General features: G+C 36.5%; 1 protein-coding gene across 2 annotated transcripts in view; it reads left to right on the forward strand.

Moving 5' to 3' along the window:
* Positions 1 to 27,087, forward strand: part of LOC139969883 (uncharacterized) — a 49,273-nt gene that overhangs the window by 15,187 nt on the left and 6,999 nt on the right. For both annotated transcript variants that reach the window (XM_071975245.1, XM_071975244.1), the window contains 22 exons: positions 7,100 to 7,149; positions 8,108 to 8,144; positions 8,741 to 8,943; positions 10,347 to 10,428; positions 10,887 to 10,973; positions 13,749 to 13,853; positions 14,270 to 14,350; positions 15,534 to 15,686; positions 16,264 to 16,310; positions 16,938 to 17,090; positions 18,709 to 18,771; positions 19,326 to 19,422; positions 20,316 to 20,456; positions 20,790 to 20,850; positions 21,751 to 21,850; positions 22,681 to 22,775; positions 23,456 to 23,579; positions 24,419 to 24,522; positions 25,115 to 25,217; positions 25,754 to 25,913; positions 26,542 to 26,608; positions 26,862 to 26,928. In XM_071975245.1, coding sequence (XP_071831346.1) covers positions 7,126 to 7,149; positions 8,108 to 8,144; positions 8,741 to 8,943; positions 10,347 to 10,428; positions 10,887 to 10,973; positions 13,749 to 13,853; positions 14,270 to 14,350; positions 15,534 to 15,686; positions 16,264 to 16,310; positions 16,938 to 17,090; positions 18,709 to 18,771; positions 19,326 to 19,422; positions 20,316 to 20,456; positions 20,790 to 20,850; positions 21,751 to 21,850; positions 22,681 to 22,775; positions 23,456 to 23,579; positions 24,419 to 24,522; positions 25,115 to 25,217; positions 25,754 to 25,913; positions 26,542 to 26,608; positions 26,862 to 26,928 — 2,154 coding nt within the window. In that variant the 5' untranslated portion in view covers positions 7,100 to 7,125. The remainder of the gene's footprint in view (positions 1 to 7,099; positions 7,150 to 8,107; positions 8,145 to 8,740; positions 8,944 to 10,346; positions 10,429 to 10,886; positions 10,974 to 13,748; positions 13,854 to 14,269; positions 14,351 to 15,533; positions 15,687 to 16,263; positions 16,311 to 16,937; positions 17,091 to 18,708; positions 18,772 to 19,325; positions 19,423 to 20,315; positions 20,457 to 20,789; positions 20,851 to 21,750; positions 21,851 to 22,680; positions 22,776 to 23,455; positions 23,580 to 24,418; positions 24,523 to 25,114; positions 25,218 to 25,753; positions 25,914 to 26,541; positions 26,609 to 26,861; positions 26,929 to 27,087) is intronic.

Consider the following 27,087-nt stretch of genomic DNA (forward strand, 5'->3'; position numbering starts at 1 on the left):
TTGTTATGTTTGTTTATAGTAAAAATGTTATTTTCATCCGTTGATAAACTATTTAAATATTATAAAGGAAAATGAAAACTATTTCAGCTTAATTGTCATGATAACGTCATACACACTACTGTTGCCAGATACATTCACAAAATATTTCCAAATTGGAAAGAAAAAAATTCAAATCTTCGCCATAACAATAGCTAGGAGGATGTGGTTTGAAACTTATACGGATGCAGAAAATTTTCAGTTATTTTGCTTCGCAATCAACTTTATTCAGCCACAGGAATATCTCTTTTAATTCAGCCACGGGAATAATCCTTTAAGGGAATTGCTGAAGATTTAATCTAACGTTGTTATTGTGTTATATCAAGTGGTACGGATATGAGTGCGCAAGAATATCTCATTTGTCACCTCAGACCATTAGGAACCAAAATGTCTGTTGATCTTGAAACGACTTGACAAAACAGTGTCAAAGGAAATGGCCGTTTGTAAAGGAACATGACACTTATGTGATGTGTCTTTCGAATGTCTGTGTTTTATCAAAAGTTATTCATTATATTAAAATGAAAAATCGCCAGATCTGGTAAATTGAAGATTATCAATTGTAAATACGGAAGTCATATTTTACATTCAGATATGTCTATATGGAATACAAGAATATTAATTATTTGACACACATATCGGAAGTGAACAGCGAAAAATGGACCGACCCAGAAAACATCATCACCGCCTTGAGCGATTATATTTAAAGAAAATAATCAAATAGATGACAGTGACTGGACGTAGGCAATAAGGAATATGGGAACAGGAGTTAAAACACAAAACAAAAAATAAAACAAGAAAACGTGTCCATGAAAGCATATTCCATAAACTAAACAACTGATTAACAGGAAACAATTAATTAATAGGAAACAAATAAAATGACTGACGCAATAGACAAAAAAGAAAAAAAGAGAATTAGTACAAAACCATCTAAATTCAACAGTTTATTACTCACAATAGTCTTATATTATAATTGTACATAACATATTGCACTATAAAAATTAAACAGGTTTATAAAGTCGTTTTATATATCGTACGCTTTGATGTGATATCTCGTCGGCTCTAAACAAATACAACATAATTTTTCATTTATTTTAGTTACATTTAATATGCAACTCACCTTGATCTATAACTCAATTCAACGGATCATAGTTCCAGTCAGTTCGTATATATATATATATATATATATATATATATATATATATATATATAGATATATATATATATGTATATATATATATATATATATATATATGTATATACATATATACATATATATATATATATATATGTATATACATATATATATATATATATATATCTATATATATATATATATATATATGTATATGTATATATATATATATATATATATATATATATATATAGATAGATATAGATATAGATATAGATATCACTTAGTGTATTCTTAATGTTTGATTAGTCGAGGGCAATGGTGCGAGCCCTTAGGACTTAAAATAAAACAACACACAAAATAATAGATGCAACTCGTTCCGTATCATGAAACACATATTAAACAATCGTTGCATATCATAATAAATGAAGCATAATAAATAATAAACATCTGAAGATAACCTGATAGGTGAAAGCCTTATAGATCCTCTTAATATAAAAGAGCCAAGAAAATGGTGGACTTGATCTTATTTTATCTAAGTAGTGTCACTACAAGTTGTGTTATCTATATACGAGAGTTCTTGGCAACGAATATTGCCGTCAGACTAAAACGATAGTTGACGAGGAGATTGTCCACATTAACAGAGGCGCCACGCAAAGTGTCATGAGAAGCTATTATCAACTGACTCATCGTAATGTATAATATAACACTGCCATATATAGTTTGTTGTATTTTATGTCGTTTTATCACGAAGCATAAATTGAGTTATCATATTTTGGGTGAAGAACTAAATTAAAATAAAAGCACTTAAAACGACAATTTTTAGAGTAACAATAACAAAAGGGGAATTAGAAGGATAAAAATACAATTAAGACAGGGTAAGATTCAATGGAATAGGTAGTAAGATGCCACAGTGACAAAGAGTTCTCAAAATATCAAATGTTACATTTTGTCGTTTAGGCACTATATAGTCACCATAAAGAGTCGTTATACGTTATGTTGTTGTACTCGTAGAACATGTATGCTATTAGCAGCTATTATATTACTTTTTACTCGTACTCATAATGTTGTATTCGTACAACATTTATGCTATTTACGGCTATTATTTTACTTTTACTCGTTGTTCTAGTATACTCATGTTGTTGTACCCGTACAATATGTATGCTATTTACGGCTATTAGTTTACTTTTACTCGTTGTACTAGTATATTCATGTTGTTGTACCCGTACAATATGTATGCTATTTACGGCTATTATTTTACCTTTACTCGTTGTACTAGTATTTTCATGTTGTTGTACTCGTACAACATGTATGCTAATTATAGCTATTATTTTACTTAAATTCGTTGTACGAGTATAATCATATTGTTATACTATACAACATGTTGGCTATTTACGGCTAGGCCTATTATTTTACTTTTACTCGTTGTACTAGTACTCATATTGTTATACTCGTACAACATGTATGCTATTTACGGCTATTATTTAACTTTTACTCGTTGTACTAGTATATACATATTGTTGTACTCGTACAACATGTATGCTATTAACAGCTATTATTTTACTTTTTACTCGTACTCATGTTGTTATACTCGTACAACATGTATGCTAATTGTAGCTATTATTTTACTTGTACTCGTAATAGTATACTCATATTGTTGTACTCATACAACATGTATGCTATTTACGGCTATTACTTTACTTGATTGTATCGGCTACTTCGACGGCAAAAAATGTCATGCAAACCTCTCTCTAAATTATATAACAGATTATCTTTAATTAAATATAGACTTTAATCTTATTATATATAATTGAATAAAATAATCGTTGTTCGTGGTTACGAGTGGACCGAAAGAAAACAGAGAGATCATTCAGCAAAAAGGCAAATTGCCTATTCATTCATGACTTCATATTGAATAAGCCAACACTGCAAGTTCACTTAACAGCAAAAGCCAAACAGAAGGATAAGAAGACTTATTTTTTGAAAGCTAACTCAAATTGACATGCGCTGTTAGAGAGTAGCATTCACTGAGTGCACACGGTTGAATTTTATAAAGCGAAAATGGATTATTGTTGAAATTTCATTTCACGGCTTAATTGAAATGGATTTACAACACTTGCTGATTGACGTTGAGTCTGGCCAGTGCTAGTAACTAACTGGCCAATTAGTTTTGAGACCAAAGAACAAGAGGAGAGCATTTATATCCTGACAGTTTTATCATGAAGAAAGATTTATGATATCCAGGCCTGAATGAATCAGTTGGCGATTGATACAAACTTGTTGAATAGTATTAAGGTATCGAATTTTGCAAATAAGTGAAAATTTGAAATAATAAAGAGTATACCTAAAGCGCTGTCTATGTGGTTCTGTATTAATTAATGAGTAATCAACTAAGATGGAACATGTATCGATACAAGGATATGGATAAGGTTTGAACTGACACTTGAGATGCGTCTACAGCCAGCTCTCCTTCAAACTTCAAAGAGGAAATAAGAAACAATATATACGAACAAGATGGAAAACAAAAGAAGAAGAAGATAACCAAGGAAGGAAATCCCAAGAGAAAGAAAACGAAGATGCAATTTATAAACCATGTATCATATACTTTTCCAACAGTGTAACTGGAGTACAGTACTTAATATTATTGTTGCAGGTGCCATTCCGCAGTATTCTATCAAGTGAATATTTATCCATCCATCTATCTACCCATCCATTCATCCATTTATTTTTTCGCCCGTCCATCCATCCATCCATCCATCCATCCATCCATCCATCCATCCATCCATCCATCCATCCATCCATCCATCCATCCATCCATCCATCCATCCATCCATCCATCCATCCATCCATCCATCCATCCATCCATCCATCCATCCATCCATCCATCCATCCATCCATCCATCCATCCATCCATCCATCCATCCATCCATCCATCCATCCATCCATCCATCCATCCATCCATCCATCCATCCATCCATCCATCCATCCAGCCAGCCAGCCAGCCAGCCAGCCATCCATCCATCCATCCATCCATCCATCCATCCAGCCATCCATCCATCCAGCCAGCCAGCCATCCATCCATCCAGCCAGCCAGCCAGCCAGCCAGCCAGCAGCCAGCCAGCCAGCCAGCCAGCCAGCCAGCCAGCCAGCCAGCCAGCCAGCCAGCCAGCCAGCCAGCCAGCCAGCCAGCCAGCCAGCCAGCCAGCCAGCCTGCCAGCCAGCCAGCCAGCCAGCCAGCCATCCATCCATCCATCCATTCATCCATTCATCCATGTATCTATCCGCCCATCCATTCATCCATCCATCTTCACATCTTTTTATCCATTCATTTACCCTCCATACATCCGCGCCCCTCATCCACCCATTTTGCTATTATTCACTCATCCATCCATCCATCCATTCATTCATTCATCCATCCCTCCATCCATTTATCCACCCACCCATCCATTCATCCATCCATCTTGACATCTTTCTATCCATCCATTTACCCTCCATACATCCGGGCCATTCATTTATTCACCCATTTTGCTATTATTCACTCATCCATCCATCCGTCTGTAAAATAACCTTAGCTCCTGTATTTTATTTCGAACTAGCATATCTACGATACAAAATGAGCGATTAACCTATTATTGGTAACGGATAGACAGCATAATGCTGATTCCTCTCACAAGACATATCCCAAAGGTTGACAACATTTGTGACTATTATACGACCAATCTAGGCCAAGGAATAACACCACGTTTGTCTATAAATTACGTCTATGTAACTTACATACTGACTAGACGGAATAACCTTTTATCGTTGTCGACACATATGATTGTGCAGGTACATTCCCACAATCAAACGATTGCTATATAGGAATAAAAGACTAGTGAAACTTGAATTTTACTTCAATATTAACTACCAATCAGCAAGCCATGGCTGACGGCTGCGGATGTCTTGCTAAAGTATCAATCTGTTTATCGGTGTATCGTTTCAATTAAAGTTGACTCAAATTTATTACGGTTTGCTGGGAATAGCTGCTGTAAACAGTATACATTGCTATCAATTCTAAAACATTTACATTATCATTAACGGGCTTAGCGATTAAGTTACCGAGTTTTTTATTCCGACAGGTTAGGTTTCCCCTCCTTCTTTACTGCCGTGTATATGTGCACTTCCGTCTTGAGCGAACTAGCTCTGTAAATTTCAGATACGATCGAGAGGTAAAAATAAAGTCAAAGCTGCCAGATAATTTAGCCAGATACAAAGTAAACCTAGTTTTAGAATTCGTATTAAAATATGTGGATAACGGGAGATACCGACTGATACAGTTACTATCTCTCACCGTCAGATATGCTTATTAAATAACTATTTTTGTTTATGTTGAAATTTATGTCATATCTAGCATTTTCTCTGATTAATATACGTATTACGTAATCATGTAAAATACAGCGGGGAAGCACATTCGTGGTAGGCAGAAACGGCATGTACAGTTTGCACACGAGAAAATGAGTATTACAAACGACTTGGCCAAGACTACATCATACTCGGTTACTCGGTATATTTTAGATACCAATGTCAGGTTAAAATACTGGTACTCCTTCTAAAAGCCTTGTACTCATAATTGTACTCATACTAATGAGAATTCTACTTGTACAGTTACTCACGCTGTTTTACACGTGCTTCAAGCCTGCTGGGTTAATTAAACATAATGCATAAGTCTCAGTTAAAGTTAGATTCCTATCTTTTTACCTGACCTGTCGATCGCATTTCATATATCTTGCTTCACATGTTTGAGTTCACTGAAAGGTAAAAAAAAAATGGCTGTGCATTCTTTCTTGAGGCATTCGTTTCGGCTATGATTGAAATATTTGATAAGAAGTCATATCTGGTTATTGGACTTCCATGCATAGTCTAACAGTATTTCCCATAAGAATCAATTTATTTGCAATAAAGATATAAGATTATTTACCTGTTCTTGGTAAGAGTATACCCTTGAGCTGACAGAACACAAATTTAAGATTCCAGATAGGTAATCAGAGGCTATAGATTCTTATCTTTCTCAGCTGGCCTCGGAAAAAGTGGAAGGAAAATTCCATTAACAATTATTTCCATTATTTCGTTAATATTACTGAGCCTGAAGTAAATTTTTAATGGTTTAGATATTCTTGTTGAGAGAGAGAGAGGGGGGGGGGGGCATCGTTGTTGAGTAATTATACCAAACCAATTAGAAAATAGGCACGTCAATTTCCAAATCTCTGATTAGGATAAAGGATTTTCTTTGTGATTATTCTTGTTTTTTTTGGGGGGGGGGGGGTAACTAAAAATAATCCTCATCTTAGTTGATTTGGTCAATTATTTCAGGGTTGATATTATATTCAATACCAACAATCATATTTCAATGTTATCAATCAGTTTAACTATACATGACATAAATAGTTCCATTTAAATAATGACGTATCAGTCTAAGATTGAACAATAGTTGAATGTTAAGTCTGGTAAAGAAATACGTAATAAACGTTGGGGATTAGAGCATGAATTAAGATGCAACATTAATTTTAATATGCTGTATGAGTATAACAGACCACTGCCGACAGCTCAGGTTGCAATTCTAGAACATTTTTAAGTTTTCAATTGTTTTATACAGTCGTGGTGCATAAATAAATGGGCCTGGAGAATATTGTCTAACACAAGCACCATTAGATCAGTTACACTCAGATGCAACAAAGTACTGAATGAGAAAAAAAGATTTTTGTCGCCTTAAGTAACATCTTTACAAGTTTGTTTAGGACAAATGGTGTTGAATGGCATCCAAGGATGCTCTGTTGTTTATTTGAAGTTAAAAGTTTAACATATCAAGACTAAACATCTGCCTGCAGTCAACCTTTAAGATGTGAATTTCAGAATCAAAATAAGTAAAACACGAGGACTTTCTTTCTTTTGCAGATAACATTAATTTTGAACAAAGTAGGATGGAGTACAAATGGATTTATTTGGTAAGTTGTTCGTCAGGTTTCAGAAAAGGTTTTCAAACTTGTCATTGTTGCAGTCAGAAATTTAGTCACAGAGGGGGGACTGGATTTATGGGGATTGGAAGGGGAGGGGAGGGAAGGGGAGGGGAAGGGAGGGGAGGGGAGGGGAGGGGGAGGCCAGGAATCCGAGGGAAGAAAAGGGACTTGCGGCCGATTACTAGTTTGAACTTCGTTAAATTAAGATACCATAGTCCATGTCCTCGAATTAGTAGTGCATTGTAATACAATTATTCTTATCTTTCGAAAGGATGCAAATTGCAAAGATTTTGGACTTTTTCTTTATGATCTCATATATTGGTTGTTTCACCAAATAAATGGATTGCATTGTAACGGGATTGTGCAGAGTATTCACTTGAAAAATGTACCCAATATCAACATAGGAAACTCTTCTAAGAGATAAATCAGAAAATTGAGGAGGAACCACCTTTTTTAGGTTTGATGCAATTTAATCCTAATCTCTCGTGACACCTGCTTCGTTTCGTTTTGGGAAATTGAAAATAAAGGTTCTTATTTTGATAAGCCTGCGTCAAACTTATAGATCGTATTGATTTCAGAATCAATAACGATCAACAGAGGCTAAAGTAAGGTTTAAAATGAAACCTGTCCCTCCATAGTCTAATATACCAAGAGACTATACAGAAGTGACTGAGAGAATAACCAGAATGTTGTGCAATGTTTTTCTTGGATTTCGTTTACTTTCTTTTTAAGACGAAGTTATAATTTATTGATTTTCTTTCCTTTTGGATTCGTTCCATGGGAATTAAAGAGTTATCAATTCATGTATTGGCATTCTCTTCGTTACACTCTTAGGGAGTTAAAGAGTTATCACAAATTCTAACATCTTTGATATTGCTCGAACTATGTATCCATGAGATGAATATTCATGAAGTCATGTGATGTCGATTTCATCTTTCCTTTGCAGATTTATATGATCTCTTACTCTCCTACATCGTATTCAAGTGAGTAACTGCAAACACAAAACAGTGGTGGCTTCTGAGTCTAGACGCAGGGGTGGAGTGAGGGGTGGTAGAAAGGTTGGTGGGTGCTGAGTCTAGAAGCAGGGGTGGATTGAGGGGTGGTGGGTACTGAGTCTAGACGCAGGGGTGGAGTGAGGGGTGGTAGAAAGGGTGGTGGGTGCTAGGTCTAGAAGCAGGGGTGGATTGAGGGGTGATGGGTACTGAGTCTACACCGCAGGGGTGGAGTGAGGGGTGGTAGGAAGGGTGGTGCGTGCTGGGTATAGAAGCAGGGTGGAGTGAGGGTAATAGGAAGGGTGATGGGTGCTGAGTTTAGACCTTTCCACTTTCGATATAAGTCGCATCTAAGTCTGAGACCCATTCACACGCGGCTTTAAATATGGCTATTGATGGTTGCCAGTTTTACTATTCAAAACTAGAAGTAGGGTTATATCCTTACTTCATGATAAATTATTTACATCTGTCAAAACTGCCTAAGATACACTCCTCATCACAAAAACACCGAAGAATGCATGCAGAGAAGAAAAAGTCATTTAAAGAATAAAAAGAATTTCACTGTTGGCTTTTTTTTTTGCCGACAGCCAATACTTGCCAGAATAATGCATATGGTGTAACCATATGTGCTTTCCGGATGAACATCAGCAAGGCATCTGCTGAGAACATCTGTAAGAGTACTAGGAACGGTGTTCTTCTTGAGATATTCAGCGAAGAAATGACAACTTTTGTCACAGACAAGTTATTTGCTCCGGAAGATAGCACAAAATATTTCTGGATCGGTCTAAGCGTAAGTTGGAACCATAAATTCGTCTCCGGTTTATATATAAATAAACAAATGTTATACCTAAATGTCATGTAAGAGTGTCGGAAGTTACGTCGGGTACAATTATGATCTCTTGAAATCATCATGTTTCCTTATTTTTTTATGATTTCCGTATATAATGAAATTATTCATTATTCTTTATTCCATATAACCCCTGACCCAGGGGGATTTACCCCTGCTCCCTCACCCGCCCATCTCACCACGTCAGGCATTTTTAAACTACTAAGTTGCTTTTCAATCTTCGTTGCAACAAGATCATATTTGCTGAAATAATTGATATCTTCCGTACCGCTTGCTTGGTGGCTGCAACTTTCTGTCAAGATGTTCAAGCAGGTTAAAGAACAGTGCTTACCAGGTGGTTTGCCTACCAACGTCTGAGATCCAAACATCTACCAATCCCCTCTTCCCCCCCCCCCTCCACCATCCTGAATTTATACACTATAAGTTCGAGCTTTCTTGCTTGAAATCACCTTTCGTAACACCTTGCCATGCACCTTTTGTAACACCTTGCCATGCACCTGTCGTAGCACCGTTATATGCACCTTTCGTAACACCCTGATATGCACCTATCGTAACACTCTGATATGCACCTGTCGTAACACCCTGATATGCACCTATCGTAACACTCTGATATGCACCTTTCGTAACACCCTGATATGTACCTTTCGTAAAACCGTTATTGGCTTAGGCACTATTGAAGCTTCAATAGCCATTGGCCTCTCTAGTTAAAACACTTTTCGGAGGATTTATGTAGCATATAGTTTCATTTACCAGTTTTATAGTAAATATTTTCAATCAGCTGCATGGTTCTCACTCTTTCCTCCTCCCCCCCCTCACCCTTCTCATCCAGATTTGTTTCCGTCCAACCATGCTTAATTCTATAATAAGAGCAAAAGACGGATTAAATCATTTTAAATATTGAACTCACCTATACTACAACATTGCCTACAATTTCAACAAGCATTGCCCATCACTATAAAACTGTTTCGCACACTGTTTGTTTATTATAAGAATATTCTTCAGGTTATCCTCCTCCTCCCCCCCCCCCTTCACCCCACTCACACACATTCTCACTGTTCATGACGCTTTTTCCTCACATTCGATTTGTTATCCTTGCAATTGTTGCTAAACTATAAATCTGAGACTGATGGAACCACCTGAAGAAGAAAAACCAAAGGGGTAAACAATAATAAAAGTGAAATAAAAAAAATGTACCAGGGTTATTTATACATGTTTTATCGTTATTTATACATATTTCAGAGTTATTTTAGGGCTATTTTAAACATATTTTAGGGTTATTTTATTTCGTATCGTTATATGACTGTACTATGGAGGCTATTTTTTTTCAATTTTCGATTTGATTATAGAGATTTGGCCAGAACAATATCACATGGGATACATCCAATCGGAACACATCTCAGTATTCAAATTGGGTGGCTCAACCCAGAAGTGAGTACATATTTTATTTTATGATTTAGCGTAGGAAGAAATAGGTCAGCCAAATATTATATTATAAATTTGATCTTTGTGAGTTAATCTGTCTTGATGGCTAATTGGGTAATGGAATTAAGGGGGGGGGGTGGCAAAGGGGTGGAAGTCAACTCCTTGCACTATAACAACAATTTAATAAAATATCTAAAATACAACTAATGTTAAGTCCGGGTTCCAAGCTCTGGGTTATTTTTACTGTTTTAGACTTTCATTTTCTGTTCTGAACAGAAACAATTCATGGTAATAATGTTTGCCGGGAGAAACTCTTTTTTAACACTTTAATCTCTAAACGTACATGTTCCTCTGTTATAATTTGCATAATATGCATATGTATGATATATGTATTTAGCATACATTTAGTGTGTCGTGCGAAATACTATAACCACACGTTTTTGTTCTTTTTTTTTCGATATCAGATGACTGTGTTGTAATGCAAGGTTATGATGGAAAGTGGGTCTCTACGTCTTGTGATTTGGCCTCAGGATATATTTGTCAATATCAAGGTATGTGTGTTATTTGTATCACGCTTCTTCAAGTAATGAAACAACATACAATATTTAAAGTCAGCTTTTCAAAGTCTAGATGAATAAAGGAGTCACAAACTAAGCCGTCATTTGGGTTTATGTGCTAAGAGATGTTTGTCACGGATAACTTTCCCAAACAGCTAAGAATAATCTTATTCCATTTGAGAGAAATTACAGATTTAATATTACAATACTCGAGCGTTATACTGTGTTGGAAACGTGTTATAAATTGGCAGTCTTAAGTTACGGAACTACACTAATATGAAATGTAAATGGTCCAAAAAACATTGGTATATGGGACGCCCTCTATTATTATTTTTTTCTTGAGAACATTTATCTTTAACATAATAATACAGAGAAGGGTTACTTTCACTGTATGTTAACGGTCTTATCGAGGGTTTTGGGATATATAACAAAATTAGCAAAAATATGAAAATATATACATAATAATAAAAATGTATCAACTTTATATTATAATGATCGTTTCACCTCGCATGCATGCATGCATTTATTTTCAATTAATTGTTAACTTTGTACTCGATTAGAAATGATATTTGGTCTCGTCTTTGAGTTATTCCCATAGTGTAACCCTGTATTTTATTTGCAATGATTTCTTTTAAATAATAACCATGCATGTTATTTTTACTTTTATTTGTCCATAACTTCATGTTTACTCATTTGTGTGAACGTCCCAGTTATCCCGACAAATGCACGATGTTGGGTAAGTATAGTTTATTGATGCCTCATGGATCTGACAATAATCTGGTTTTTGAATGTTTACTATCAGTTAAAATATGATTTGAGTCGGATTGGTAGGTGGGTGGGGGAGGGGGGGCAAAGCTGTACACTATCAAATCCCTTTATTTAAGATACACCGTGTATTAGTTTATATGCAACATGTTAACTGCTCACGATTTTTTTTACGTTAGGATTTTTTTTCTCACTACATGCGACATGAAACTTGACGAATAAGACAAACAGCTTTATAAGGTCATTACTAGATGTCGATGAATCACTCTTGAAATAATTTCGAGATAACTTGTTGAAAAAAATCTGAAAATGAACTCAAAGTAGGTTATCCGTAATGTTTACTGTCATTACTTAGTGTGTATCAAGACTGGGGAGATATTGTGTACCCTAATATCGGCAGGCCTCATCACCCCTTAGAATATTCTTATTCCGATAAATAAAACATGACAAATATTACATAACGTGGAAAATGAAAGTTCTATATGTCTATCTCTTATATTGAGTATGATATGAATAGTGTTACTTTATACACACCCCCAGTAGTGTACAATGTCAAAATGTTTTCTTTAGGTCATTCAGTGAAATTAATTGGTTCATTTGATTGATAGCTAGAGAAAACGTAACTCCGATGTAAGTTTTATTGGGCCGCATTCACAGGGTTTCGGGAAACGACGCGAAGCGCAGAAAAATTTGGCGCGCGCTCCATGCGGACCGCGGGGCATGAATGGTAATGATTTGTACCTGATGACATTTACCTCGTAGGAACATCCAAAAAACCTAGCAGTGACGACGACTGGTGCAGACTCAACGACTGAAGATTTATCAACAGCTATCAAAACAAGAGTGGTCAAAGAAAACACAGAACCTATGGAAGAACGACTTTGACAAGTCTTTTACCCACAACGACTCTAGCTTGAACTACTTTAATAAAAACAGAATCGGCCACAGATAATCCATCTACGAGACACGAAACTACAACACATTCTGCATCAACGTTATCCGAAATAGCCACAAGTTACAGAAGCATGGTAGAAACTACAACACTACCAGGTACCACAAAAACGACTTTGGCAAGTTCAGCTGGCGTTGCGACTTCCATTATACTTGAAACGACTGAAAATACCCCGAGGTTTTCAACGAAGAAACAGCCAAAGACAAATCATAAAATGTCGACATATTGATAATATAACAACACTTGATAAAATGACGACAACAAATGGACTATCTTCTACGACTTCAGAAACCTCATCTGTGACATGACACATCATACATCCATTTGAAACGACTTTAATAAGTTTAAAACGATGTGTCTTTACAACAAATGCGTTAGTTGGAAAATCTACTTTGTCCTTTAATGGTACTAGTGTATTAGGACCTGTATTAACAACCAATCTTCGGAAATCAACAGCCAAACAAAATTTGTCGCCAACGATGGCAGAGTCAGGTAAATAGTTTTAACCTGAATGATACTTAAAAAAAATTATGACGAGAGTTCATCTGACATTCCTATTTAGAAGAAAAATGCCTAATTTTCATTTTCATTTGATAGTACAAACTTCATCTTTCTGATTATATTTTATAATTTCCATATTTGTCAGCAATCTCAGAGTTAGCAGAAATGCTATTGGTAGACAATTAAGCACGACACATATTAGCATAGTGCATGTACTAACGCATGCTTATTGCATGATGAATGTTTTTAAACTTTTCCATGGAATTTGCATGACTGTAAATTTGATGTTGCCCTTGCAATGTTGAAAATCTCCTTTTTTCCTAATATTCCACTGCAGTAGTTTTTTTTTTAACTAGTGTAGTATTAGGCCAACGTTAGAATTTCTATGCCTAACGTTTGAAGAAATATTAATAGCTGATGACATGTTTTTCCCTTTTAAGCAATATCTCCTTCTTCTTACCACCTCACCTCACCTCCCCCCCCCCCCCCCCACTCTACACCAAATGTATTTGAGTAGCCTATTCTAACTCATCCTAACACTTGTTATATAGACGAGACAACGATGAAGCACAATGACGTCACCAGAGCCGCTGATGTAATAACTACGACTACGACAGAGAATGCTATGACGTCACGAACGCGTCTACCCTCTATTGGTAAGCCAAGTAACATATTATTATTAATTAAAATCTCGATAAGTGAAGACATACGTGTAGAACTCTACCTTTTACATAAGTTAAGAGACAGGATTATAGTTTGCATATAAGGAGCGGGGCTAAACTTGTTATCTTTTCGACAGCTGAGCTCATGTTCTGTCTTTGTATGTATCGGTTTTATATTAATTAATGAGGTATGTTCACAGGTGAATGATACAAGAAAACTGTTAACAACGTTATCTCCAATTCCATAACTTAGTCATAATCCAAACCTTGGTCCGGTTATCTACTTGAATGGGAGGACGAAGATGGTAGGGGAGGTGGAACATAATGTCTGTTTTTATGCAAACTTATGAAGTATATTCAACTCATGCGATAGTTTCATTTCTATATCTCTGTTCTTTTTCTCCAAAAAGGGAGTCTGGTTTCGAAGGCCGTTGCTTCATTAAAAACAACCGAAGCCGTTACCGCACCTACCACAACTTCCGCTACAACAAGTGAGGCATTTGCTATGTTACTTGATTTCTCATGAGCGACACCAAACGGTCTTAGACAATGTCAGAACATCTTAAGCAACACCATGCATATCTTCTTAAACAACAGGAAATGATCAAAGAATAGACAACACCACATCTTCTTAAGCAACATGAAATTATCAGAGACAACACCACATCTTTAAGCAACATGAAATAATCAGAGACAATACTACATCTTTATAAGCTACAGTAAATGAACAGAGAAACCCTCATCTTCTGAAACAACATAAAATGATCGCAGACACACCACAGCTTATTAAGCAACATGAAAATGTCAGAGACAACACTACATCTTCATAAGCTACAGGAAATGAACAGAGAAACCCTCATCTTCTAAAACAACATAAAATGATCACAGACACACCACATCTGCTTAAACAAAATGAAATCATCACATACACACCACAGCTCATTAAGGGATATAAACTTATCAGAGACAACACACCTTCTTTCGCAACATGAAATGACTACATACAACCAACATCTTATTAACAAGATTGTCTTAAGCAACATCCAACCGTCACAGACAACATGTTCTATAAAAAGCCAGGTTGTCATAGACAACACAAAGTAGATATACAGGTAGCCAACACCAATTTATCTTAGACAACACCAAATCGAGAAACTAGAAGACTACAAGTCGTTTTAAGCAGCATTACTTGTTCACATACACCTAATTAAACATTGACATATAACAACACGTTGTGCAACAACGCTAAGTTAAGTTGGAGGCGCAACAACAATTTAATGAGGGGTATCAACACTGCAAAGAATTGCACAATACTCGTGACCCGTCACTTGCGCACTTGATGTGTACGGGGGCGGGGAGGGGAGGGGAGGGGAGAGGGAGGAGGGGTAGGAGGGTGGGGAAGGGGACTAAGGGTTACGTCCCAACATGCCCGACCTAGCTACTGGCCCATGTAAAGTCTTCACAGACAAAATTAATGGATAAGTAAAATGGTAAATCCAAATCATTCCACCTAGTCACTCCAGGACTCACTAACACAAGTGTATTATGCAACAGTTTATTTTAGACCATTTAGTGGTCACGTTCACATGAATACATTTGATTTTACTTATTAAATCATCTTTCCAAATGATAGGAAAAAAGCGTAATATTAATTAGTTTTCTTTTACTTCACAGAAACTACAGAGGAAAACACGCTTCAACACACGGATTTGATAACAAAATCTAGTGATGGTACCTTAGTTACTTCTGCAGTAACCAAGGGCGATATGACCACCGAAGAGGCATCTGCGCATGATCGTTCTACGTCAGGCCTGTATCACATTTCAGGTCGTTCGTCCGTATAACTCATTATTTAATATTTTTATCCTGAAAATTTATAGAAAATATTGTTAAATAAGAGAGTAGAAGTTAGAGTGTTAGACCATCATGTCCTTTTTTTTAGGGTCAAACTATCCTTTTAGGTTGAATCTGTCATATTCATTCCGCATTTTCGTACTTTTATAACTTATAACGAGGATGCATTTCTCTCACTTTTACATTTTTTTTTTGGGGGGGGGGTGGGGTTTGACGTTACTGCATACTTTCAAATAAATAACATCAGATTTATAGGTTTATCAAATAATTCTATCTCTATTTTTATTTTCCTCCTTTTGTTTTCTTTTGTATTTTAATATTCACAGAAAATCCGAATGAATTCTCTATTCACAGGAACCTGTCACGTCCGATACTTGCGCGCAATTTGCTTATATTAGATTTAAAAGTTTTTGTTTTCATTTAAATAATCCTTTAATAATTCCATGGTTGCATTTGCTGCTTCCATAAAACAATGTTCTAAATTTGCACAATCTAGGCAAAGAAACCTTTTTGTGATATCCTTTTTTACATTTTTGGCGATTATTTTCAGATGCCGGAGACTGTACTGGCGCGTGTGAACCAAGTAGTACATTTCAGGTTAGTTTAAGTTTTTTTTCAATTGCATCTTAGTTTATGACTACATTGTTGCTGGGGAGCAACGATGGTTCAAATGGGGGTGGGTGGGGGGGGGGGGGTGAAGGCCATCGGAGTATGTGACTTTGATTTGAGGGAGCAAACCTGAAAGTTATCTCAACACACTCAGACAAAACGCATGTTTTTTCTGTTCATTCCGAACCAGAAGTTATTTCAATTCTCCTTTTTCATGAAGCAGACTGTTCTTCACTGACAGTAGATCTTTTTCTAAATACTACAGATAAGTGGAAAGGTTTAGTATTGAAGGAGCACTTGTGTGGTTGTTAAGGTTAAGCTGACGCGGGGAATTCGGGGTGTTGGCGGGGGGGGGGGTGTATCGGGCGCACCCTCTATGCAACAGGCACCGCCACCCTTCCATCACTGCATCTGCGTTCTGTTGGTAATATTCGATAATCTACATAATTGTATACTCTCAATATATCAACAATTCTGTCAGAAATCCCCCAAATGTCTATATTTGTTGTTACTTAACTTATTAACTAATTAATTTATTATGCTTGTAAAAGTGAATAAACATAAGTATTGTCTCCTCTAAAGCGTTCTTTTTAACGAATCTTCTTCTGTATTTAGGAAAGGCTCTCCAACGCCACCGTAGAACAGGCTGAATTATTGATTATCAATGGTAGCAAACTAACTGCTGAGGAAATAGTTACAGTACAAGACTGGTTCCTAAACCCCCAATATGTAGAGGGTACTGAGGAGGAACTACATTCCTATACTATGGTAAGTGAATATGCCCTATGTATTCTATTACACTACATACGCCATTATGTTATAATATGTAGAGTGTACTGTACTGCATACCTATACTATGGTAAGTGAAGATGCCTATGTATTATATTACAATACATAGGGCATTATGTTATAATATATAGAGGGTACTGAGGAGGAACTGCATTCCTATACTATGGTAAGTGTATATGCCTTATGTATAGTATTACACTACATACGCCATTATGTTATAATGTAGAGAGTACTGTACTGTATTCCTTTACTATGTTAAGTGAAGATGCCTTATGTATTCTAGTACACTACATACGCCATTATGTTATAATTGTATTAGTAGTAAGGGAGTGGTAACGGTGCTGGTGGTATTGTTAGTAGTGATGATACTAATGGTAATGTTAGTATCTTATTATAGTGGTGGTTACAATGGAAGAGGTGGAGGTAGTGGCGGTGGTGTTGGTAGTGTGAAGTGGTGTTGGTAGTGTGTAGTGGTGTTGGTAAGTGTATTGGTAGCGGCGTTTGTAGTGGTGTTGGTAGTGGTGTTGTTAACGATGTTGGTGATGTTACATGTATTGGGTTTTGGTTTAGTAGTTTTATTGGCAGTGATGCATATGTTGGTGTTTTTATATGTTATAGGTATTCCTTTTCATATTGGTGTTGGTAGTGGTGTTAATGTTGGTGTTGTTAGATGTATTGGGTATTGAAATTAGTAGTGGTATTGGTGCTGGTGTCAATTATTGTGTTGCTAGTGTAATGGTTATTATTGATATTGATATGGCGTTGGTAGTGGTGATGGTTACGATTTTGGTGTTGTTAGATGTATTGGGTATTGGTATTAGTAGTGTTATTGGCAGTGGTGCAAATGTTGGTGTTTTTAGATGTATTGGGTATTCAAATTAGTAGTGGTATTGGTGCTGGTGTCAATTATTGTGTTGCTAGATGTAATGGTTATTATTGATATTGATATGGCGTTGGTAGTGGTGATGGTTACGATTGTGGTGTTGTTAGATGTATTGAGTATTGTTATTAGTATTGGGATTAGTGTCAATGTTGGTGTTGTTAGCAATATTGAGTATTGTTATTAGCAGTGGAGTTAGTAGTGGTGTTAATGTTGGTGTTGTTAGATGTATTAAGTATTGTTTTTAGTATCGGGATTGTTGTCAATGTTGGTTTTGATAGATGTATTGGGTATGGATATGGTAGTGGTGTTACAAATGATGGTAATGGTAGTTTTGATGGTTGTGTGGATGGCGTTGGCATTGAAAGTCTATTAGTATGATTGGGGGTGGGTGGCGGGGGGGGGGTTAACAGTTCCCCTTCCGTTAATATTCTTAAGCAAAATTCTGAAAGAAAAAGGTACAAAAACTGATAGAGTTGTACGAAAGACTTCTTTATTTACTGAGTGGATGCAAAAAGAGTAGACTCATTTATCCAATTATTCTCCTCACTTCAAATTTTTTTTTTAATTTGTTTATATTTTTGTCACTTTATTTGAATGTTTAGCTCGATTAGTAAAATAATTATAAATACAATAACACCATTAAGAAAACCAATAACAGGATATGCTTTAATTTTCGTTACATTAATTTCAAGAAATATTTCTGACTTTTACCAGGGATATCTCAAAATATTCGATGGTATAATAGCTTCCAGCAACGAGGAGACATTTGATATCGCGGTGAGTAAAATAAATTGAATCTACCGTTGTTTAGCAGGTCATTAAACATCACCATGACGACAGCTATCACGAGGGTTCCCGACCCCTCGGGAGGAGGGAGGGTGGGGCCACTTGTCCCAAAAATATTGATGCGACAGTGATTGCACTATTGGGAACTCAATACCATATCTGTGTAGGGTCATGGGGTGTCAATATGGTTTTATTAAACATCCAACAGTATAAGTATAAACATTCATATCACTTTGAAATGGTTTAATTTGATTTTGTACAAACTGTTATCATAATTAACTTATTACTTGACCAAGCAACATTAAGTTACTTTGTTTTATCGTTTTTCTTTTTTATTGTTGCAAATAATCAATAGAAAGGAGAAATAGTTTAAGAATTAAATACAAACATTGTATTCTGTATGTAAGCAACAATGTCTGGACGAAGATATTTTATATCGAAAGATAATTTTTTTTTACTCATTACTTCACATTTATATGATGATAACATCATATGATGATAACATACAGTGGTGATATTTGGGTTGTGGCTTTTCTTCTTCTCAGAATCCAGCTGCATTTGCGGATGCCTGCAACTCTATTCTCGAGAACTACGCCAATAAAACGTCATCAAATAATACCAGGCTGTCATTCCCAAACATCGGTAAAGATTGATTCAACAGAATGCTTAGATTAGCACGTAATAGAAGGACAATTTAAATGTTTAAGCTACAATCGAATATCCCCCTCCCCTCCCCCCCCCCCAAAAGAAATACATTAAACAAAATAGAGTTAACAGATTCTAAATTTACACTTATATATGATATCAGCAGTTATTTTTATGACGCTTAATTGACCACAAATGTGGGAGAAACCCGCAAGGGATTATGGATTACAGCTCAAACGTCGTGTGGCTTCCAATTTAATATTTTAACTCAAATTTGGAATCTTTTCAATATAGAAGTAATTTCTTGGGAAAACCGTAGATTGCTCTTGGGTGAAAACCCACCTTAATCCTGACCCGGCCAGGTATCGGAACCTCCCGATTGCTAGGCCTCATTGCTTCAAATGCCACCGCCTTTATCCATTCGGCCACAGCATCGGTTAAAGCGTTATATAAAAATATTTTAAAACATTTTAATAATATAACACTGTTAATTGTTTGGCAAAATAACAGGAAATTAAACATTTATCTTAAGGGAGAGGAATATTCTAAATTGTTAGGTCTTGTTCCTAATGCGATATGGTTGATTGAATGTAACCTATTTTATAACCACGTCATGCACATAAATTATTATTTATGACTTTTAACTGCACATGCGCAGTGATACGGACTTCTGTAATAGTTTATATTAAGCCAAACCCGTAGCCAGGAATAATGATTTGGATGTGCACCAACAATTTTAAGGAAGGGCACAACCAATTTAAGGAGGGTGGGGGTGGGGGGGGGGTGCGTATGAGATGGCACAGATCTTGGGGATAGTCTGCATGGGGAGGGCCCTATGCCCCGGTTTGGATACTGGTCTTTGTTTAACGTTTAAATTTATTTTTCTTCAGAGTGCGAAGTTGTACAAATATCGACAGATTCCTTCGATGGCTTTACGTCAACCTTAACTTCCGATAACCAGGATGAGACACAATTGCAAGGTTTTATCGGAATACAAAACGACTGGGTTGTAGACTACGCAAATGAAACAGGTACATGACATTTTGGTTATAGCGTTACTAGAGCGTTCGTGCGTTTAAAACACAACCATAATGTAAGGGATTGTGTCAAAAATTAAACGTTTTTCCTTGCATCTGTATATTTTCCACTTGGTACATTTGTTCAGTACTTATAATGAACATCGAAAGCGATATATGTGTTATTTAATTTTGTGTGACTTTCAAAATGAATTAGGGATAGAATACTCAATCTGGGTGAATTGTAGAATGTTCTATTGTCAGTGGTAAGTAATGGACAGTTAATAGAAAGAAAGATATTTGTAAGTAGTGTTAACATTTTTGTCTCTATTTCTCTCCGGTCTTTAGATACCAGTACAATGGAGATAATCTCTGTTCTATATCAGACATCTTCTGTTGAAGAGTTCAGGTAAGTCAGAATGATTGGAGGAGGCGCCTGTCTCTCGTTCATTCGTTCGTCCGTCCGTCCGTCCGTCCGTCCGTCCGTCCGTCCATTAATTAATTGATTCTTTCTTTCATTTATCATTAGTTCATCCATCTACTCATCCATCTACTCATCCATCCATTCATCCATTCATCCATCCATCCATTCATCCATCCATCCATCCATCCATCCATCCATCCATCCATCCATCCATCCGTCCGTCCGTCCGTCCGTCCGTCCGTCCGTCCGTCCGTCCGTCCGTCCGTCCGTCCGTCCGTCCGTCCGTCCGTCCGTCCGTCCGTCCGTCCGTCCGTCCGTCCGTCCGTCCACCCATCCATCCATCCATCCATCCACTCATCCATCCATCCATCCATCCATCCATCCATCCATCTATTCATTCATCCATCCATCCATTAATCCATTCATCCATCCATCCATCCATCCACTCATTTATTCATCCAATCATTCACTCATTCTATAATGTGACTGATATAATAGTTTATGTAGCTATAAAAGAATAGGTTTATGTAGCTGTGGATAGGGTCATGTACCTGACAAGAGAAATACACATTTGCATATGATCTATAGTATTTTCAGTACCGGTACGGTACGTATTTGCACTATGTACAAACCTGCCAGAACAAGGTTTTATATGATCACAATTTTCACCGAATGGGATGGTGTTCTGAAGAGAAGTCTTTAATGAACAATATTTTACGTATGTTACATCATCAATATATCAGTTAATATCACTGACACGAACGTGGCTACATATTTTAGAACATGGAAATATATTTCTAACAATTACCATATCTAAGTCAGCCTTCGGCGTTCCATGCGCGGTGATGATTGATAACAAATCAATGCTATGCTTTCCTTTCCCAGAACTGTAGACGATAATGAAATTGTGTCAAGCATGGTGTCATTAACTGTTTTAGTAGATGGAAAACGAAGATCAGTGCCCGTGGTATTCGGACTGGAATTGGTGAGTTATTATAATTTGAACATCAACATGATTGCACCGAACCCGGAATTGAGTTATAGAAGGTACTTAGGGGGCTGGAGAGGGGGGGGGGGAGCGAGGCGGGGATGAAATTTGCGAACCTGTTTTAACACGTCGGGTTTCTCAAGTTGGTGTAAACATTTCAGTTCAAGTTGAAACTTTATTGTCTTAAGTTATTATATAGATATAATAATATGTAATTTATCCTTTGGGGATTTGGGAGGGAATAAAACATGATTGGGGGAAGGATGGGAAAAGATATATGGTTCGGATTGTTATTGGAATTAGATTTAGAGCTGGGTCGGGATTGGCATGGGGGTAGTATAGATGAAACGATGGATACTATATTGATGGAGGGGTGAATGGGTGGGGCTGGGAATATTTCGAAACTTAGAGAGGAATTAGATCCAAATTTTATAGGCTACCCAAACAAGAACTTTATGATCCATCGTCTCAGCCTTTGTGACTAAGTTTTTACTTCCTGTTGGTTTCTCAATATCTTGTCTGTCAAACAGCCTTTTGAAAAAGTGTACAATTTGTCAACAAGCGCTTGTAAATTAAAATTAAAATTACTCTTTTGTCACGATGTTTCTTGTCGGTTCTACTTGATTACTCGTCCTCCCCAAGGGAATTGCTATTGATTGATTATTATTCGAAAATCATATTCCCATGGCAACCAAAGACATTCATAGCCAATTTGGGTTAATACTATCGACATTATTGAGCCAATTACCATATACCTTGACAAGACAAATAAAATACCAATACGTCTGTATGTGTAATATTCAATTTTTCTTTCACCTACACAAAAGGACGAACGAAAAGTGAACAACGTTATCGATGTAACGAATACAGAGGAGAAGGATATAAACTTGGAGACTATTTGTGTTTTCTGGGACACCACTTCGTAAGTTTCATATTTGGCGTTCAATAAAACTATATTATTATAGTCTCCATATATCACAAGACTCTGCATAACGTAACGAAAATATAATTGTTTTAAACTTTGGCCTTTGGAGAACAACAGGATTCTTCTTGATGTAACGTTTTGATATGATAACAATGACATTAGTTCGTATTTTTTGTTTATACTTAAACCTCATTACAAAAAATGTTGGTCATTTACTTGGATAATGGAGTAGAAAATTGAAAATTCCCAGTTTTGATTTGTAATATAAAAATTTTCAGAAGAATTTATTAATTAATTGATGAAAAAAATTATTTGATGAAATTCTAAGAGTCGACTTAGTTTGATCAATTCATTTCTAATTTAAAGTATTTTCGGTTTTTCGTTTATTTATGTGTTTTAGGGGGAAGGAGGGGTGGGGAAGGAGGGGGAAAATTACTAATACGCATGGACTATGTGCGTCGATTTAGCGAGATTAAGATTTGAAGATGATACACTATTTCAATTGTGTGCTCCAATGGCCTTTCATAAAAGCGTTGCATGAACCATTAACGTACAATATATTGTTTGTTTTAATCCAGCTTAAATCATCCACGTAACCACGGGTGATTCCTTCCTCGACCAATCAGCACATTATAAAAAATATGTAAAAACTTGACATTTTTATTTTCCCATTATAGTGAGGATAATGGGTTCTGGAACACGTATGGATGTACGCGGAAAGACTTCAACAAATCTTATGTTGAATGCACTTGCAACCATACCACAAACTTTGCAATTCTTATGCAGGTTACAGAAGTTGAGGTAAGAACATTACAGAAGATAAACGATAACAATTCTTTTTAAAGAACTATTCATCTTCATCTTAACTTGATTAGTTTATAAGTGAGGGACTCAATGGATAAAAATAGTGTAGGCGGGAGGGGGGGGGGGGTCGGTGATTGGCTGGGTCACAGTTGGGTTGGAGGTGGCCCATTTTTTCTAAAATAACGTACACCACTAAAATGGTGTATAGGGTTATAAGTAATTCACAGTTAGGTGCAGTCATTAGACAACCGCAGAACGGTTAAAGGATGGTCTTAAGAAACATTGTGCGTGTTATGATATATTAATCAGTCAAATTTCAATTTGATTCTTCATTGCTCTAGACTCTGTTTTGTTTTATATTTAGACATACATATAACCTAGTGTTATTATAATCATATATATGGGATCAAGGTTACTGCTGAGTTAAAACTAAACAGCAAGACTGAACCTTAAAAGTCAGAAAGTTCAGCATACTAATTTGTAGTTGCAAATAGCCCAGAGAGTCATTCCTTCCAACCCCCCCCCCCTTCCCGACTCATACCTCCCTTCACTTTTCATGCTCCTAGCTCTTCCCCATCTCCGATCGATCCCCTCTCTCCACCTATTCATCAGTCCGTCCGTCCGTCCCATTTTCCTCTTTCGTTTCCTCTTCGGATATTTCAACAAAGAACACTACGAGACACAAGCAAACAATGTAAAATGATTTCTTCCAACATACTGGACCATTTAGTGTTTCCCTTTGGCAGTACTTCAATAGGCTATTGCAGGCGTCTAGCGTGATTCGATGAGACCACCTGCCACCTTTAACTTTCATTTACTTTCAATATTTTATTCAGATCAGCCAAGGACACAGTGCGGCTCTGTCTCTTCTTAGTTTAATTGGTCTCGGAATATCGACTGCTGCCCTCATATGCACCATATTAATCCTCATGTGGCTACCGTAAGCATTTACCCATAATCCATCATTCCCTCGTTACCATGGAGATCTATGCTACTAACGCTATATACTCATGAATTTAAGATTAAATGGTATTATCTTACTTAACATGATATGGCAGGTATGATAATTCCAGAGAATTTGGTAAATATCCTCTTAGAAAGTGTTATTATATTGAAAGATGGGAAATTCGAAGCAGGGGAGTATGTAACCCTGCTAAAACTTATCTCGTCTGGTTATAATATATTTTAAATATAATTAGCATTTACCCATAATCCATCATTCTCTCGTTACCATGGACTTATATATGCTATTAACGTAAATACAATGGAGAACTATATATCTCTATGGCAGTATGTAACCCTGCTAAAACTTAACTCGTCTGGTTTATATCTTGAATATAATATAGCTTAAATATAATAATTATTGACCCATAATCCATCATTCTCTCGATACCATGGACTTCGGTAACGTAGAAAGACACATGAACACATTTCATAACCTGATTTTCTCAAATTAATGCAAATACGACTTGAATGTTTGGCATATTTCACACCGATCTAACAGTTGTTATCTCTTTATTTCTCTACTTCAGATCACTAAAATCAGATCGTGTATTAATTCACAAACATTTGGTGATAGCTCTCATCATTGCCCAAGTTCTATTTATGTCTACAGCCGGAGCCGTAAGACACGAGGTAACAACAAAAAAATACGTGGCTTTAATTAGTATAAAGTATTACGATCTTGATTAACCACGGCAGCATTCGAACATTCTCTCGTTATATAGCATTCCTTTTACATCCTATCATGATAATTAAACAAGTGAAGATTTGGTTGTACGATATGTGCATTATCTTCCATCTAACACAAGTTAAACATTTCAGTTCGAAGATGGTGAAACGAAATTATATCCACAGGTAATATAGGAACAAAACGATGTAAACAACGAAGATTATCAAATCGCAAATAACGGACAGAAATAAGAATGAAGGATCGAATGACTTTGAAACCAAAATATCATACTTTACATCATATATTATACTTGAGTATTTGAATATATTTATATATGAATACCTTTGTATGTACAGGCTTATGAACAAGCTATTAGAATCTATTATAGCCTACCACTCGTATCAATTGGCAGGGGTTGTTTCAGCTTTAAAACTTATAACATTTTTTCACTATTTTGCTATAATAATCTTTTTATTTATCTTAATTTTCCTCTTTCCAGCTGATTTGTAAATTGGTGGCCATTTTCATGCACTACTTCTATCTAGCAGTCTTCGTCTGGATGTTAATTGAGGGCGTACATCTATATCTCGAAATTGTACAAGTTTTCTCTCGGTTTGACGGCAAGAGCAAAACAGTGTATTACATCATTGGAGGATGGGGTATACTCATATTATTATCATTATTATTTTCAAGTTAGGAAAAATGGAAATAAATATTAAGAATTGAATAGAACTTATATTCAGGAACTCGTTCAGGTAGGCGACTACCAAAACAAAAACACAAGGGGGAGGGGGGCAGGGGGTGGAGGAAGAATGTAACATAAACTAAATTAATAAAGTATTGATATACCATCCTTGAATTTCAATTTGCAAGAATAAGTACACGGGTACTCGTAAGTGTACTCCTATCAAGGGAAACCCTCTCATACTCATACTATTGTACTCATACAACAAGTGTAGTGTTGCTTGTATCACTTGACCCGGGAGCAGAACACGTACATGTGAGGTCAGAATGTTGACGTAATTTTGTATATTTTAAGATTCTCCACTGTACTGATCTATGGTTTTGTTTCATCCCAACTCCGACCCCCGACACCCGACCCCGACCACAACCTCCCACCGACGACCCCCGACCCCCGATCCCCGATCCCCGACCCCCGACCCCCGATCCCGACCCCCGACCCCCGATCCCCGACCCCCGACCCCCGACCCCCGACCCCCGACCCCCGACCCGTATTATTATTATTTTTTTAGCTATTCTTTGAACATTTTGTTTCCTTTGTTGTAGGATTCCCCTTCATCATCGTCGCCGTTTCAGTCGCGATTCGTTGGCGAAGCTACGGAGAAGGCCAAGGGTAAGTATACATAAAGCCGATCAAATGACTCAGTCATATTCGGTCGACTTTTGGTAATTTTAGAAGTATTTATTACTCTGAGAAAAAGTCTTAATCTTCTTGTTTTGTTTCCATATTTCTTCTGGAATTCAGTTTTAGGTTGCCGACTCCTGTCATTTTATGATTAATTATAGATTTTCTTTAATTCTCCTCAGATATTAGTTTTATGAGATATTTCTCGCAAAATCCTCTGGTTTCTTTTGATTCTTCTCAGATGTTGGCTGTCCATTGATGATGGCTTAATTTGGGCGTTCCTTGGACCGGTCGTCGTGGTGATTTTGGTATTGAACTTACTTCAAGTCTTAGTTCAACTCAGACTGTAGATAATTTTGTGGATGTATGTTACCATGCATAATCATAAATACATGTATTGCTACGTCTTATTAAAGAAAAACATAGGAAAAGAAGTTCATATCATCGATTCTATACTCAGTCAAAAC

This window comes from Apostichopus japonicus, chromosome 7, assembly GCF_037975245.1.
Source record: "Apostichopus japonicus isolate 1M-3 chromosome 7, ASM3797524v1, whole genome shotgun sequence".
NCBI classification, from domain to species: domain Eukaryota; kingdom Metazoa; phylum Echinodermata; class Holothuroidea; order Aspidochirotida; family Stichopodidae; genus Apostichopus; species Apostichopus japonicus.